The 16,339-nt window shown below is 46.2% G+C and overlaps 1 protein-coding gene across 1 annotated transcript in view; it reads left to right on the top strand.

Moving 5' to 3' along the window:
* Nucleotides 1-16,339, top strand: part of TMEM26 (transmembrane protein 26) — a 48,796-nt gene that overhangs the window by 25,253 nt on the left and 7,204 nt on the right. Inside the window, exons 3-4 of the mRNA XM_006022364.3 lie at nt 13,428-13,541; nt 14,802-15,022. Coding sequence (XP_006022426.1) covers nt 13,428-13,541; nt 14,802-15,022 — 335 coding nt within the window. The remainder of the gene's footprint in view (nt 1-13,427; nt 13,542-14,801; nt 15,023-16,339) is intronic.

Here is a 16,339-nt window from a genome sequence, read left to right as displayed (position 1 = left end):
TTTTAAATTATTCAAAGGATTCAGAACTGATTTGCTTAATTTGACCTGGGGCATGAAAAATTTTCCTTAAAAATAAAAAAAAAGTTTGTGCTATATATAAGTAGGTATAGAAGTGCTGCTTAAAAGTCTGTTTATGGTGTACCTGTGCAAAAACCTGAAGCAGGTTCAAAAAAAGGTAAAATGCATCAATTCTAGATGAACTAAGTTTATGGGTACCCCTAGTAATTTGTCTATATGCAAATTATTAGAGGCATGTTTATTTTAAAGGTAGCATTTTTAGATTTGCCTCTCCATTACATGTGCTCAGAGCAAGCAGGGTCTGACAATTAGGAGTGGGGGAGGGCTGCAGAGGAAAGAAGTTAGGGGGGAGAAGGTATCACCTGCCCCACCCTCCACCAGATTTATTTTCCTTGCTGTGGCAGTGGGAGAGAAACAATTTCAAGGAAAACTTCCAATAATTAGTTTCTATAACATTTATATTTTTCCATATATAAAATCTAATTATTGGAAGGTCATCTTATATTCAGGATCATCTTATATTTGAGTAAATACAGAATTTGATTCTTGATTTTTATTTGCACATCCATAGTCAAAATGAGAATTCTCACTGGCCATTTGAGTGTTCAACTCTGTAATCTGATCTGTGTAAATGGTCATATAAGTCAAATGGTATAGTTTTTGTTTCTTAATTGGATGACTTGGACTAATACAGACAGTCAAAAAGCCTAAGGCAGAATTGATTCAATCTACACAGCTTCTTCTAAACTACATATATTGAACTGATAACTAAATGAACTGCCACTTAGTTTTCAATTGGAAAAGGCAGGGGGAGGCCTGCACTGACCCAGGCCATTAGGTGAGGGGTACTAGAGCACATCTCCCAGCTCTCTGGCCATTGCAAGCCCAGCCAAGTGGGGCCATCCCTGATTGGCTCCCCAGCACATGCCCCCAACCCCCTGCTATCCCCCCACAGGGGGTTGAGGAGCCCCGTGTCCAGGTGCTGGCCCACCTTGAGGGAGCCTCCACCTCAGGGGGTTTCCCCCACCTTGGGTTCCCAAGCCCAGGAAGCCCTGGGGTGCTGAGGCTAATTCCCCCCTTCCCCCTCTCCAGCTGCTGATTGCTTCAGCCACTGGCACAGGAGGGAGGGAGAAGGAGCCCTTCAGGCTGGATGCCTGCCCATACAATCCAGCATGGGGGTACCAGGGAGCCCCCACCTCTGGAGGCTTTCTCCCACCCCAGCCTAAGGTCCTCCAGCCCAGGGAAGCCCCAGGGAGCTGAGGGAAATTTTTTCCCTCCCAAACCCCACAGCTGCTTGCTTCAGCCATTGTAAGGCTCAGGGGTAGCCCAGGGCAGGCTCAGGGAGTGAAGAGAAATTCTTCCCCTTCTCCACAGGTGCTTGCCTAAAACGTGTAGCTGCTTGCCCTTTCTCCTGTGGCAGTGGCTAAGGAAAGCAGCTGTGCAGGGGAGAGGGAGGTAGGGAATTCCCTCAGCTCTACAGGTTGCCCCTGGCTAGAGGAGGGCTGTGGAGAGGTGAAACCCACCACCATGGGGGCTTTCCCTCCCCCTTGCATACTATGTAGACCCAATCTAGAGCAGTCTAGGGGTCTATTCCACCCCTCCCCTGTCCCTATGGGCTAATGGGCACAGGCAGGAAGCAGGATAGGGAGAAGAAGGGTGGGGCAGTCCCTGCTCTGCTGCAGCAGACAGCACAGCCCAGGGCTGCAGAGCATCCTGGGATGCTGGGGGACTGTGAGTTAAATTTAAACCAGGAAGTGATCTGGGCCAGAAGTTCCATAAACCAATTTGCTCTAAATCAGTTAAATCTGATACTACATCTATCCAGATTTATTTTTAACTGGTTTGGGCCATTTTGAAAGTGGTTTATGTACACTGAACTTCTGTTCCATTAAAAGTTTAAGCCAGTTTCCAATCACTTAAACGGGTTTATGTGTAACTTCAATCCTTAGCTTTAACGATTATAAATATGAGAGTATGTGAAGAAATTATTGAGAAGTCCAATCTCACTTCAGGAAGAGAAACACAAAACACAAGTTGGCACAGAAAATATTAGGATACTTAAAGTATTTTCCTGTCCTGTTTTTGCATAGCAAAGAACTTTATTTATCTGTGTACACAGAGCCAATATTCAAGAATTACTGAGTTGCTTCTTGACTGAACAGCAAAGCAGTAAGACTCATTTATTGTCAGCCTACGAAACTTATTCAGTTTTTTCTTGTCATATTCCCACTAAGTAATTGCATGTATATAATGTATAGATTGGCTGGGCAAATATAGCTTTCACAAATACACCCATTCACATGCATATGTGCCGTGTAAAATTAAGGGCTCTCCTCAAGACTTTCAAATGAACAAACTCAAGTTTAATAAATATTCAAGAGAAACAAAACAAACCAAGGTACAAGCAGAAGTAAATCTAAGTAAGAGTTTTAATTAAATGAATAAGTTTGCAAATATGGTTTTCCACTATTTGCCCACATATAGTCAGAAAGGACATGGTCCCTTCCCTAAGGAGAGCAATTCAGATCAAATGCTTAAGAAACAGCCTAGCAGAAGGGGAAAAGCCTATATTAAAACACAAGTATCTTTAAAAGTAACCCAAATCAGAAAGCATTCAGCCCTAGCACAACAGTGGACTCCCTTGCTAGCCATGGTACAGCTTTGACAGGATCAGGAGCAACAGAGACAACTTCTAAGCCTGGAGGAGAGAGAGTTTAACTGGGGACAACTGAGCAGATTATAAACATTCCCTTCCCCTTTCCTTGAACTAGTGGGGACTGCTGCTTCTTTCTTCCACATCTTATGCTGGAAGCAACAAGAAATAAGAGAGACAGGTCTCATAGTGCATCTACGCCTGGCTCCTAGGGACTGGTGAAATGACGTACCGTGGGCCTCTGGCACTGGGAGCCAATGAGTGCATTTGCACCCCCTCCCCCCTCTATCTGCTGCTGCCCATCCTTCGCATAGAAAAACTTAGTTTCCCAACCCGGTCCTGTTTGGTTACCTGTTTTGGCCAAGAAAGAAATTAAAGTCCCAGCACATGGTGGGAGGGGTGGCAGCCAAAATTTCTGGCTGGAACAGGTAAGTAAACATCCAACCCACACAGCAGGTAGGTGGTTACACAACAAATGTAGCTGCCACCACCAGCTCTCACAGCTGCCATCAGCGACCACAGGTCTTGCAGATAGGACCGGCCAGCCCTGGCTACATGTGCAATAAGAACTGTGAAGGGCCCGGCTGGCAACCTCACCAGGCCAGGGCCCAGGGGCCATGGCCCCCTCTCCCTGCCCCACCATCAGTCTGCCACTGGACTGTTGCTGCTCTCCTGGGCTGGTGTAGATGGCACAAGGCCAGGTGCAAAGTGCCAGATGGTGGCGGTAGAGCATGAGGACAGTTCATACAGTTTGCTTCACAGGCTAGGGAAACAATAGCTACCATTTCTGTCTTGTTCTTACCAGTTTGATCTACTTAGTGGAACTGTGGTGATGCCAAGTATTAGGCTGAAGGCCGGTTCTGGGTCCTGGAAGCTAAATTGTACAGCTAAACTGACAAACCGCTGTGTGGTGGTTTTCATATTATAACTCCTATATAAGAGGTCCGGTTTGGGGGGTTAAGTTATCATTGTTGCAGTTTTTTCAGGGTCATGTCCCCTGTGGGTTTTCAGGAAAATTTTCCAATTCCCTAAATAGAGCATGGTCTTATTTAGCATGTTTATTTGAATTATATATTGCAAACAAAACTAAAAATGTATTCCCATGTTAATTTTATGTTCCAATAGCCACAAGTATTTGAACTAAAATATTTGAGTAGGAAAAAAATTGAATACAGCACGCTTAATGTGGTTTAAATGTTATAGTCAAACAAATTCAAATCTTTATGTGGAAAGAAGTTGTTTTTATTAGAATACTTGTAAAAATGTAAAGACAATGCACAATAGCATGTACTTACCTTACATTGTTTGTTTAAATTTAAGAAAAAAAATGAAGGAACTGAAAACTGCTGACACACTAATTTTAGCACACCCAAAGAACTGTGCATGACATGCCATGGTTGCCCACTCATCTACTTCAACAGTTTAACTCTCTTCCACTGAGGTCCTTGCAGCGCCTCCAGTTTCACTGTCACTATCTGTAGAATCACTTGCACTACTTATTAGTTCCATTTCAGAATCAACTTGAGGAAAATGTGATTCAGAACTACTTGAACCACATTCTCTTTTGCTAAGAGAAGTTTTTACTAATGAGTCTATGGGCAAGGGCAACTTATCATCACACTGCACCTTTTTCATAAATTGTGCTTCTGACTGATTCTTCAGAGGTAAGAAATTTTGAGAAATAGAAACAAGTTTAGTGGTACAATTCATTCATTTGTTAGTGTATTCATCTTTTTTTGTCTTTTTTGAGCTGAAAGCCTTCCAGTTCCATTCACAAGAAGGTGCTGTTGGCGGAATGCTTAGGATCCTTAGAGCAATCCTGGACAACAGCCGGGTGTTACAGTATCCCTTCCACCATGTGAGAAGAGAGATATTCTTTGCTGCCTGCCAAATTACGTCTTTGCTCCAAAGTTTTCCTTTTGCGTGGTGCTCAGCAATGTCTGTTAGCTTGGCTATTTCATCGATGTTGGGGACATGCTTAGCTACTTCCATAATTATATCAAGAGCAGTAGATAATTCATCCACACAAACGCAAATCTTAGTAACTCCAGCATCTAACCTAAAAGGCTTTTACTATTAAGACACATACATTCACAAATCCACAAATACACTTTTTCCTGAGTTTCTAGATTATAGAGGAAGGTGTTCCTTTTATTTACAGCAATCACAATCAGAAGTCAGCTTTTTCCATAGGTGCTGCACACAGTAGTATCTGAGATACTTCACTTATTCTCCATTCTAAAGTGAAAATGTGGAATCTGAAATACAAGCATTTGCTGGAATGCGTTGTCTATTTGCTGGTATCCATTGTGCTGCATATAGTTTCTTAGCACAGTCTAGAAACATTCTAATAGGTGCAGGAAATTGTCCCTTGAACTAGTTTATAGATAGATGGGATACTGGGGAGAGAAGTGGCTAGATGAGATGTAAATCATTTGGTCTGTCAGAAACAGGAACAGGAAAAAGTCTCAGGAACTGTGAGGAAGATTTAAAAATAGTCTGCTGCAGGGCCCATGCTGGAAAAAAGCCACTGAGCATTAGTTCACTGCTCTGTAACAATATATAAATATAGACTACTCTATTCAAGGAAGATGTGTTTACTGAGGTTCAATGCCTTTATGGTTTTTACCTTCATTACTTTTCTTATCTTATGCATTCAATGAGAGTTCAAATATATGCTGTTCTTCTCTAAGGAGATAAATGGCAGCATATGTGTATCTTAATTATTCCTGACACCTCACAAATTACATTTATTTTGCTTATAAGATAAAAATGGTCTCTCAACAAAAAGAAATAGTCTATTCTTTCATTTTTCTGAAGGAGCTGATAGGAAAAGGAGAAATAAAATGACCAGAATACAAAATTCTCCCAGATAGTACCAGATAACAAACAGGTGCCTTGAAATAATCCCTCCTCTCAAAAACATAAGTTAAGTCTGTCCCCAAATTAGAATATAGCTGTCATCATGATCATGTACAGGCCCACTACCCATTACATTTTGGTCAGAGGAAGTCTGCAAGAATGCTTTATGAAGTTGCAAACAGGCTGGATATACAGAGTAAAATCAAAACTTGGCAGATGTTTCACTCTAAAACTGGACTCAGTAAGCAAGAGCTGATATGGTAGATGAAATTCACAGCAGCACATGAACTACCCATCACATTGGTCCCCACAAAAGGGAATCCTTCTGTTAGCACTCTGACCAGGGTTGGGAAAATTTCAGTGGACAGGTATCTTAGAAAAAAGCTTCCATTTTACTGAAAAGGACTGCAGTCACCCATAAATCACCACTTCCTCTAAGATTCTGCCACCATGTGTTGGCTTCCCCAGTATGGAAAACAGGCACTGATGCTGTTCTGAGGTCTCCCAGGTAGAAAAGAAACTAGGATAAACAGATATCTGTGAAGATGAAAATGAGTGGAAGTTTGGAAGACAGAGTAGAGATGACGGGAGGAGAGGAGTGAGGGAAAAGCATGAAGGAATGCAGGTCATTAGCTAAAAGCCAGGTTACCTGGTGTATTAGATGTCATGCAGCTTATAATGTGTCATAAATCCAGTCTCTATATTCAGTCCATGATTTTTTATATCCAATAGATTTATGAAGTGAACTTCATAGGCACATGTACAAAAGGTATTTTAAGTTCCCTTTGAGGATTAGAACTGAGAGATCAGAGAGGGAGTGATTGTCTTGTGAGAAGCGTACACCCATAGGTAGTTGGATAATTTTCTTTAATGGATCTTCGGTTCACCGAACAACAACTGTGTTCATTCTGGTACACAGTTGTTGCTTAGTTTCTGCTAGGTATTTTCTGTCTGGGCATTTGATGCATTGGACAAGATACATTACATTTCTGGAGGTGCAGGTGTAAGGTCCAAGAACGGTGATGGTTCTGTTGTTGGGTGTCATTATTGTGGGATTGGTGGAGACATGTTGGCAGGTTTTACAATTCTTGTCCTGGCATGGTCTGGTTCCATTTGGTGTGGTCTAAGTCATAGGAAGTTTGCTTCTGGTGATGAGATTAGCAAGGTTTGTTGCTTGTTTACAGGCTAGGATGGGTGGTTCTAGAAAGATCTCTTTAAGACTTGGGTCTTCTTCTAGTATGGGTGGCAGTTGTTTGAGGATTTTCCATACAGGGTTCCAGGGAAGGATGGTATGTCATAACTAATGGTGTGCAGTTTGTGGGGATTTTCTTTTTGCACTGCAGCAATTATTTGCATGCTACCTTGGTGGCTCTTTCAAAATTGCAATCTATCTCTCTGGAGGAGTGTCCTTGCTGGGTGAAAGCCCTTTTGAGATTTATGAAATGACAAATGCAGGTATTCTCTTCAGTGGAAATTTGGTGGTATTGGAGAGCTTGTCTGTAAATTATAGCCTTTTTGGTGTGTCTAGGGAAGAGGTGGGTAAAATACGGCCTGTGGGACAGATTCAGCCTGCGAGGCCATTCTATCCAGCCCATGGGGTCCCTAAAAAAATTTTGAAAATGAAAATGTATCTGTCCTTGGTTCCTCTCAAAAATGACAGGAGGCAGGGGCAGTAGGACCCAGGGGAATCCTCGGCAGGCTCCTGCAACAGCAGGACCCACCCAGCCCTGCCCCACTAGCTGGAAGCCATAGCAGAGGCTTCTGGCCTGGGACTACGTGGCTGCCCCGGCATGGGAAGCTCAGGTAAGGGGGAGGGGGAAGGGCAGGGAAGGAGCTGGTGTGGAGCACGGGGAAAAGTGGCCCCTCCCCCATCCTGTGGCCAGTGCTCCCTGCTGCAGTTGGTTGCTCAGGTACAGGCAGCCCCACATGGGTTGCAAGCAGCTGCAGTGCGGGGCCCCAGCCATGGGGCAGGCAAGGGGCCACTTTTCCCCTGTGCTCAGCACCAGCTTGTAACCTGGCCCTGCCCTGGCTCCGGGCTCACCCATCAGGGCTGCACCACAGTGGCAGAAGCTGCAGCCCCTGCACTTGCCGCACTGGGCAGCATTTGCTGCTGCTGTCCACCCAGAGCTCACGCTGCAATGGGCTGCTGTGAGGCTGCCATCGCTGCCTTGAGGCTATCCAGTGTGTGAGCTCCAGGTGGGCAGCAGCAGCAGCAGCAAACACTGCCCAGTGTGGCAAGGGTGGGGGTTGCAGCTTCTGCTGCCGTGCACAGCCCTGATGGGCAAGCCTGGAGCTGGCATGGGGCCAGGTTACAAGCTGGTCCTGAGCACAAGAAAAGCAGCCCCTCCCCTGCCCCATGACCACACCCCACACTGCAGCTGCTCCCAGCCCACATAAGGCTGCCTTTTCCTGCTCAGGACAGCCCCATGTGGGCTGCGAGCAGCTGCAGCAGGGAGCACTGACCACAGGGTGGGCAAGGGGCCACTTTTCCCCATGCTCCACACCAGCTCCTTCCCTGCCAGGGAGAAGGGGTTCAGGGCTGTGTAATGCCCCCTGCCTGTACTGCGGGGCTGGGGGGCACTGGGAGTGAGTGGGCATGAAAGCGTAGGGCCCACACCAGTGTCCCAGGGGCAGCACCAGAGGGTGATAGGGGTAGAGGGTCCCAGCCAGCAGGGTTTCTATGGATCTGGGCCAGCTTCCCCCTCTCCCTGCTGGTGCAGCCCAGCCTGGCTCCACAGACCCCTGCCAGCCTGTGCCTTACCCTGGGCCCCACTGGTGCTGGCCCTGGGGCATTGGTCCCAAGACATTGGGACATTGGTCCCAAGGTGGTGACCAGGAGGCAGGGCACCTGTTAAGGGGTGGGGCTACCCATGCAGCCCTTGACAGCTTGCCAAAACTGGGTAAGTGGCCCTCCGCCGGAAATAATTGCCCGCCCCTGGTTTAGGGAGATTGCTGGTTCTGTGTAGATATGTATGTTGGTCCATGGGTTTCTTGTATATGGTGGTTTGTATTTTACCATTTCAGATATTGATCATGATGTTGGAGTATTCAAGAGAGAGTCTGATAGAGAGGTGATGATTGTTGAAATTGTGATGGAAATCGATCAGAAACTAGGTTTTCAGTCCAAATGATGAAGATGTCATCTATATATCTCAAGTATAGCATGGATTTGATGGTGCAGTTCTTAAGGAATTCTTCTTTCAGGTGGGCCATAGAAAGGCTGGCATATTGTAAGGCCATTTTGGTGCCCATTGCTGTGCCCATGGTCTGGAAGAAGTGTTGGTTGTTGAAACTGAAGTTGTTGTATGTGAGGATGAAATGTAAAAGTTCAGTAATATCTTGAGGTCTGTACTCTGAATTGTAATCTTGCTTTTGTAGAGGTGAGGCAGGATTGGATGCTATCTGGTCTGGGATGTTGGTATATAAACTGTTGACATCCATGGTGGTTCAGAGGGTATTGTTGGGAAGGTGGTCAGTGTTTTTGAGTTTTCACAGAAAGTCTGTTGTATCTTGGATAAAACTCAGTCTTTGGATGACAGGAGGCTTTAGAATGGATTTGATGGAATCTGATGTTTCTTCAGTTAGGGTTCATGGTTGGAAATTATAGGTGTACTGGGGTTCCCTTGTTTGTGGATTTTATAAAGTATATAAAATGTCCCTGGATTAGGTAGTGGAGGGATCAGGGTCTGAAGGTTTTCTTGTAGTTCAGATGGAAATGATGTAATGGTGGGTTTTACTTTTGAGGTGAAAAGGGGAGTTGGATCTTCCTCTAGTTTTTCATAGTAGGTAGTGTCAGAGAGTTATCTGCTGACTTCTTTTATGTAGTCTTCATGGTGAAGGATAATTATAGCTCCTCCTTTATCTGCTGGTTTTTTGTAGATTCATAGATTTTAGGGTCAGAAGGGACCTCAGTGGGCCATCTAGTCTGACCCCCTGCCTCTGGCAGGCAAGAAAAGGGTCACCAAACCTGGGATAATGTGATCCCAGCCAGGTGCCTGTCCAGTCTCCTCTTGAAGACCCGTAAGGATGGAGCAAGCACCACCTCCCTTGGAAGCCCATTCCAGATCCTAGCAACCCTGACCATGAAGAACTTTTTTCTAATGTCCAGTCTAAACCTACTCTTTAGTAGCTCATGGCCATTGTTCCTTGTTGTTCCAGGGGGTGCCCTGGTAAACAGATAGTTGCCTACTTCATGTTGCTCTCCCCTTATGAACTTGTACGCCGCCACAAGGTCCCCTCTCAGCCTTCTCTTGAAGAGGTTAAGGTCTCCAATCAGATGAGTTCCTCTTCTTTGGACCCTCTCCAGGTTGTCCACATCCTGCTTGAACTGCGGCATCCAGAACTGGACATAGTACTCCAGCTGCAGCCTGACCAGTGCCACGTAGAGAGGGAGAATCACCTCCCTGGACCTATTTGTGAAGCACCTATGGATGCACGACAAGGTGCGATTGGCTCTGCCAACTACTTCATCACATTGATGACTCATGTTCATCCAGGAGTCAACAGTGGCTCCAAGATTTCTTTCTGCCTCAGTGGTGCTGAGAAGGTCACCCCCCAGCCTATAGGTATGATGGCAGTTCTTTCTCCCTAGATGCAGCACCTCGCACTTGTCCTTATTGAATTGCATCCTGTTGCTCTCTGCCCACTTCCTCACCCTGTCTAGGTCAGCCTGGATCTGGTTCCTCCACTTCAGGGTGTTAGCTTCACCCCATACTTTTGTGTCATCCACGAATTTGGACAGGGTGCTTCCCACCCCTTAATCCAGATCACTGATGAAGATGTTGAACAGCGCCGGCCCCAGATCTGAGTGCTGAGGGACTCCACTGCACACATCTTTCCAGGATGACACTGACCCATCCACCACTACTCTCTGAGTGTGACCCTTGAGCCAGTTTGCTACCCAGTGTACCATATAATCATTCAAGGCAAATCTCAGTTTATTCATAAGGATGGTATGGGATACTGTGCCAAAGGCCTTTTGTTGAACAGCGCCGGCCCCAGATCTGAGTGCTGAGGGACTCCACTGCACACATCTTTCCAGGATGACACTGACCCATCCACCACTACTCTCTGAGTGTGACCCTTGAGCCAGTTTGCTACCCAGTGTACCATATAATCATTCAAGGCAAATCTCAGTTTATTCATAAGGATGGTATGGGATACTGTGCCAAAGGCCTTTTTGAAGTCCAGATAGATAATATCCACCTCGACTCCTGCATCTAAACATTTGGTGGCCTTGTCATAAAAAGAAACTAGGTTAGTCAGGCAGGACCTCCCTGCTATAAACCCATGTTGGTTACCCCTCCACATCACATTAGCCAGCAGGCTCCCACAGATGTGATCCTTGATAATTTTTTCAAGGATTTTCCCAGGGATAGAGGTAAGGCTGACTGGTCTATAGTTCCCTGGATCCTCCTTCCTCCCCTTCTTAAAGATTGGGATGACATTGGCCCTCTTCCAATCCTCCAGGACCTGACCCGAGCACCATGAGTGCTCATATATCCTTGCTAGTGGTTCTGCTATGACACTCACTAATTCCTTCATTACCCATGGGTGGAGTCCCTCTGGTCCTGGTGATTTGAACATGTCCAGTCCCTCCAAGTGTCCTTTTACCATGTCAGCATGGACCGTTGGCCAGCTGATGTTCCCCTTGTTGGTGTTCATGATGCATATTGAGGGTTCATCTAGATTCCTATTTAAGAAGACAGAGGCAAAAAACTCATTGAAGAGCTCTGCCTTGTCCCTGCTATCCATCACTAAGCTTCCCTGCCTGTTCTGTAGGAGTTCTATGCTATCCTGCACCCTCTTTTTGCTCCCAATGTACCTAAAGAATTACTTTTTATTGTCCTTAATCCCTGCCACTAGCCTGAGTTCTAGAGCTGCCTTGGCCTTCCTCACTGATTCCCTGCAGGTGCGGGCCAAGGAAGTGTACTCCTCCTTGCTAGCTAACCCCTGCTTCCACTTCCTGCATGCTCCTTTTTTTGCCCTTAAGGTATCCTGGATTACCCTGGCTAGCCAAAGGGGCTTCCTGGCCCCTTTGCCTCCTTTCCTCTGCCACGGGATTGTCTCACTCTGAGCCCAAAGAATGGTATCCTTAAGGAATGACCACCCATCCTGGACCCGCAAAGCATCTAGGTTCTTGGTTCCTAGTACCCTGCCAACCAATTCGCTGAGCCTATTAACATCAGCCTTTTTAAAGTTTAGCACCTGTGTCCTGCTAGGTATAGTGCCCACCCTTCTCTAGATAGTGAATTTTATCATTTGGCGATTGCTGTCCCCTAGGTTGCCTTGAATCTGCAGGTCCCCCACCAGGTCATCCCCTGTGGCCAACACCAAGTCAAGCAAGGCGTTACCCTTTCTGGGACTCCTTACCTCCTGTGTTAGGTGGAGGTCCTGAATACAGGTTAGGAACCTGTGTGAGTGGTTAGATCTAGCTGACTGTTCCTCCCAGCATATGTCTGGATAGTTAAGGTCCCCCATGACTACCATGTCTCTAGACTGCACAGCCTCTGAGAGATGCCTGTAAAATTCCCCATCTACCTCATCCTCCTGATGCAGAGGCCTGTAGTAGACCCCCACCACCAAGTCCCTTTCCCTCCATCCCCCTTGGATCCTAACCCACAGAGCCTCTGCTTGTCCATCCTCTGATCCCAATTTGATTAGGGAAGATTTGTACTGTTCTTTGACATAGAGAGCAAACACCCCCTCCTTTTTTCCCTCCTCTATCTCTCCTGTACAACCTATAGCCCTCTATTCCTACCACCCAGTCATGAGTAGAGTCCCACTAGGTTTCAGTTAGTCCCACTAGGTCAAAGTTATTGCTCGCAAGCAAGAGTCCTCCTGCTTGTTTCCTGGCATTTGTATATATACACTTAATTCCCCTCGTGGCTGCCCCTGGAAAGTCCTTACACTGCTACCTGATAGGTTCTTTGATACTTACCTGGGCTGATCTTGTGGGTATCTCATGGTTTAGTGTTCCATGGATCCCTCTGTCCTTGTCCTCCCCTTCCTCCGATGAACATAGTTTAAAGCCCACCAGAGGAGATCAGCCAACCTGAAAGAGAACACACGCTTTTTTGGCATTAATATTTTCATTGATGTGGAAATATTCCTTCATCCAGAGGTATTAGAAAAAATCTTCTATTTCTCCACATTGTAGTATCTTGTTCAGGCATTTTTCAGGATAGAAATTAAGGCCTTTGGAGGGGACAGATTTTCCAGCTTTGGTAAGTGTGTGTGTGGAGAGATTGATAATATTTGAGGACTGATTAATTCCTTCTGTTTCATCAAGTATGAGGTTGGAATGTTGTACGGTATTGATGTTGTTTCTCTGAGGGTTGTTTTGTGGCTGGGAAAGTTGTTTCTGTAGTAATTGGTTCCATTTCTTCTTTTTGGTTGGATGGATGTTGTAAAAAATCTTGGGTAGACTTTTTGTATACATTGTATAATGTTTGGGAAGATATCCAGATTTCTGTCTTTTAGATTGTTGTAACATATATTGTTTTCCTTCTTCAGTTGATTACTTTTGAAGTAGGTTATGTGAAGGAGATGATTTCTAAGTTTTTCTGAAGTTTTCCTGCATAGTTGCGAAGCATATTTGGAGTTGTGGTAGTCAGAGGCTTGTAGATGTTTAGTTCTCTGGGAATGATGTGGTGTTTCTTGAATAGTCTTAGAAAATAGATGGTGCTGTTGAGATTAGCTGGGTTTTTTTAAATTGTAAAGTTCAAGCTAGCAAGCAGTAAATAAGAAGTTGCTGCAAGGATATACTGCAAATATGGCTAAAGCACAAGACTGAAAGATTGGAGTTAAAATGCCAGAAGGGAGGAAGAGGTGTCTGCCCAGAAATCTACCTCCACATGGTGTATTTCACATCTGATGTTTTGTTTTATTGCAGTTTTGCAGTAATGGATATGAACAAAAGCTGCAGAATATCAGCCACAGAGAAGACTTCAATCAATCCAAAGAGAATAACAGAAGCGAGGCAGCAGATCATCACCTAATTAAGCTGGTGGAATACTTTTCCCTATTCTATATCCCCATCATCTCCCTTATGATTAGAAAGGGGCATATGATAAGAAATAACTGGGTCTATTTGGTAAATTCTATCATAGTGGACACAAAAAGGATATCGTTGCAAGTAATCACACTTATCAAAAGACACTGATGTACAGTGCTGGGCAATAAAACTTGTTGATAGAAGTCTTAGTTTGAAGGAATTTTTTTCTTCCCTAAATGTGACGAGATGAAATTCAATGGGTTTTAAGCTGTGGCTCTGCAAAGGGTAGTTGTCACAGTGCTGGGTCCCCAGGGTTGGCCATGATGCTCCTAGGGCTCCATGACCATGTCAGTTCTGCCCTGCTGGCACCTTCTTTTCTCACCCACCATGTCTTGTTGGTATAAATAAATAATAGAGAGGCTGCCCACAAGTTTCTGCATGATCACAGTCCTATTGGACCCCACTAAACCCTGTGAGTTCTTTTACCCCTTGCTGGGTCCTGCTCTAAGTTGGTGCTTCATGGAATACCCCAAGTATTTTGGGCTAGACTAGTGGCTCCAAAACCTCCCCTTTACCATGCCCTATGTCTCGCAGGTGGTATATAAATATTGTCTCACCGATGAAGTCTTGTCCTAACTTGGCCTCCTGTTGTCACTGAGCCCCTGGCCCCTGCGACTGCACCCCTCTGGTGCTGGGCTCTGCAGCCCCTGTGAATGAACTCCTCTAGTGCTGGGTTCTACATAAGTGTGTGCCCCAACGAGGCCTCCTCCTCCCCAATTAGCCTCTTCCTGATCCACCGGTATAAAAGACAACAGAAAAACAAGCCCCACGGGCTGCAATATAAGAATAATAATGCAGGTCACACTCTGCCCCTTTAAGGAGGTAAACTTCTCTTTTATTATTGTGTACCACCTAGCTCTACTAATCTTGCAGGCAGCAGGCCAGACCATCAAACATCTCTAAGTAGTTCTTTCCTGCAAGAGCTCCTTACCCTGGTGGGCCCAGGGTGGGGCAGCAGGAGCACCAGACCTGAGCTGGCATGTGGGGCTGGAGTGGCCAGCAGGCAGGTGGGGCAGGGTAAGGGAGGTGACAGTGGCAATGAGAAGAGATAGCAACCAATTATCTCTAGTTACATTCATTCCTATGGTGAAATGAGTTTTGCTTAGCATTTGGTTCTGCTTAACACTCAGTTTTTCCAGAACCAATTAAGAGCATTAAGCGGGGATTGCCTGTAGTTAAAGCATTTTTTTCTTTGTTTTGGTCTTTAAATAGGCTAAGGTTCTTGTCAGTCAGCTCTCCACAGTGTGTGAGAGTGCTTGGACGCTGGGACTTCACCAGACTTTTCTACTACTACTAATAATTGGGAGATGGCTTCTTCCTATTGGTGGTGAAATCACCCGTGATCAGTTGTCGCAGCTGCTTCTTATGTTTGTGGGAACTGCAGCAGATATACTTGAATTCACTAGTGAGACCTTGGAAATAAAAGACATAAGGTAAATATTATTTCCTGAAGTACATACTTTGCATGCAGCAGAGAACTACTCAAAGATATTTGTTTCACATTAAATTTTGTTACTTTCTGTACATTTTAAGTCAGTGGCTCCCAAACTTGGGTTGTGACCCAAGGGTCCCAAATCAGCCCCTCGCTCCTCCTCTACCACCTGCAGGGTGCACAGTCCACATGGCTCTCACTGCTGCTGCCCCCCATGATCCCAGCATGCCCCAGGCTCTGCTGGCACCACCGGGCATGAGTGAGTCAGCGACGGAGGCATGGGGCTGGGATCACAACCTAGATTTAGAGTTACAGCAAAAAAAAAACTTGAGAGCCACTGTTTTAAGTTGTTGTATCAGAGATAACTGCTGTATTCAGTGGACTCTATTATATTCCTAACTTTCCCTAACCCAAGTGTTGTCAACTGGGGGGTACGCATAAACCCAGAGATACTTAAAAAGGTTGTTGGGTGTACGCGCAGGTGGGTGAGCATGGAGTGCACCCTGGGGTGCAGCAGCAGTGTCTCCTCTGGGGAGGGGGAGGGGGGCGCTGGGTGCCCCCAGCCACACACAGCACACCGCAGTGCCTCCCCACCCCAGCTCACTCTCCTGATTAGCCTCTACCCCCTTACAACAGAGCTGTGAGGCTCTGAACAGCAGGGGTGGGAGGAGAGGGAGTGTGTCCTCTGCCTGCCCCCAGCAGCACATGATTTCCTGGGTGCAAGACCAGTCAGCAGCTGGTGGAGCCGCATGTGCGACTGGCCATGGGAAAGTGGCGCAAGGCATGGTGGAGACAGCAGCGTGGGGTGTGAAGGCAGTGACAGAGATGGCAAATGTTTGTGCAGATGCCTGAAAGTGGTTATTATAAATTGAATTAGTGCCTGATTAATCTTCTTCTGGGCCTGCTAGCCCAGTGGGGTGCCTTTGGCAGTGCAACCGCTCTCCTTGCAGGGCAGCTGAGCTACAGCAGTCACCCTGTCCCCAGCCACTCCCTTGACAGCCTCTGGATGTGGCACCAGGCTCCCAGTGTCCCAGGACCCAGCCTGGTCTAAATACCCTTCACTCCTGCTCCTACCCCACACCCTCCTGCACTGTGGGGATGTCCATCTGCCCCCTCCCTGCAGCCCCTTCCCTCCCCTCCCCCCTGCCCCACCCCTTTCCCCCACACACACTCTCCTGCTGGGGGGGTGAGTCCAATGTGTGTATCTGTGTGTCTGCATCTTTGTGTGTTTGTATGTGTGTGTGTGTCTTTCTCCTGCCCACCCAGTGGCAGGAGGCACATGGCGTTGCATGGCTCTTGGGGCAGCAGCAGCAAGGTG

This window comes from Alligator sinensis, unplaced genomic scaffold (genome assembly GCF_000455745.1).
Source record: "Alligator sinensis unplaced genomic scaffold, ASM45574v1 scaffold674_1, whole genome shotgun sequence".
In the NCBI taxonomy this organism is placed as follows: Eukaryota; Metazoa; Chordata; order Crocodylia; family Alligatoridae; genus Alligator; species Alligator sinensis.
Note: the sequence above shows the minus strand (reverse complement) of the source record. Positions and strands in the feature narration are given on the sequence as shown.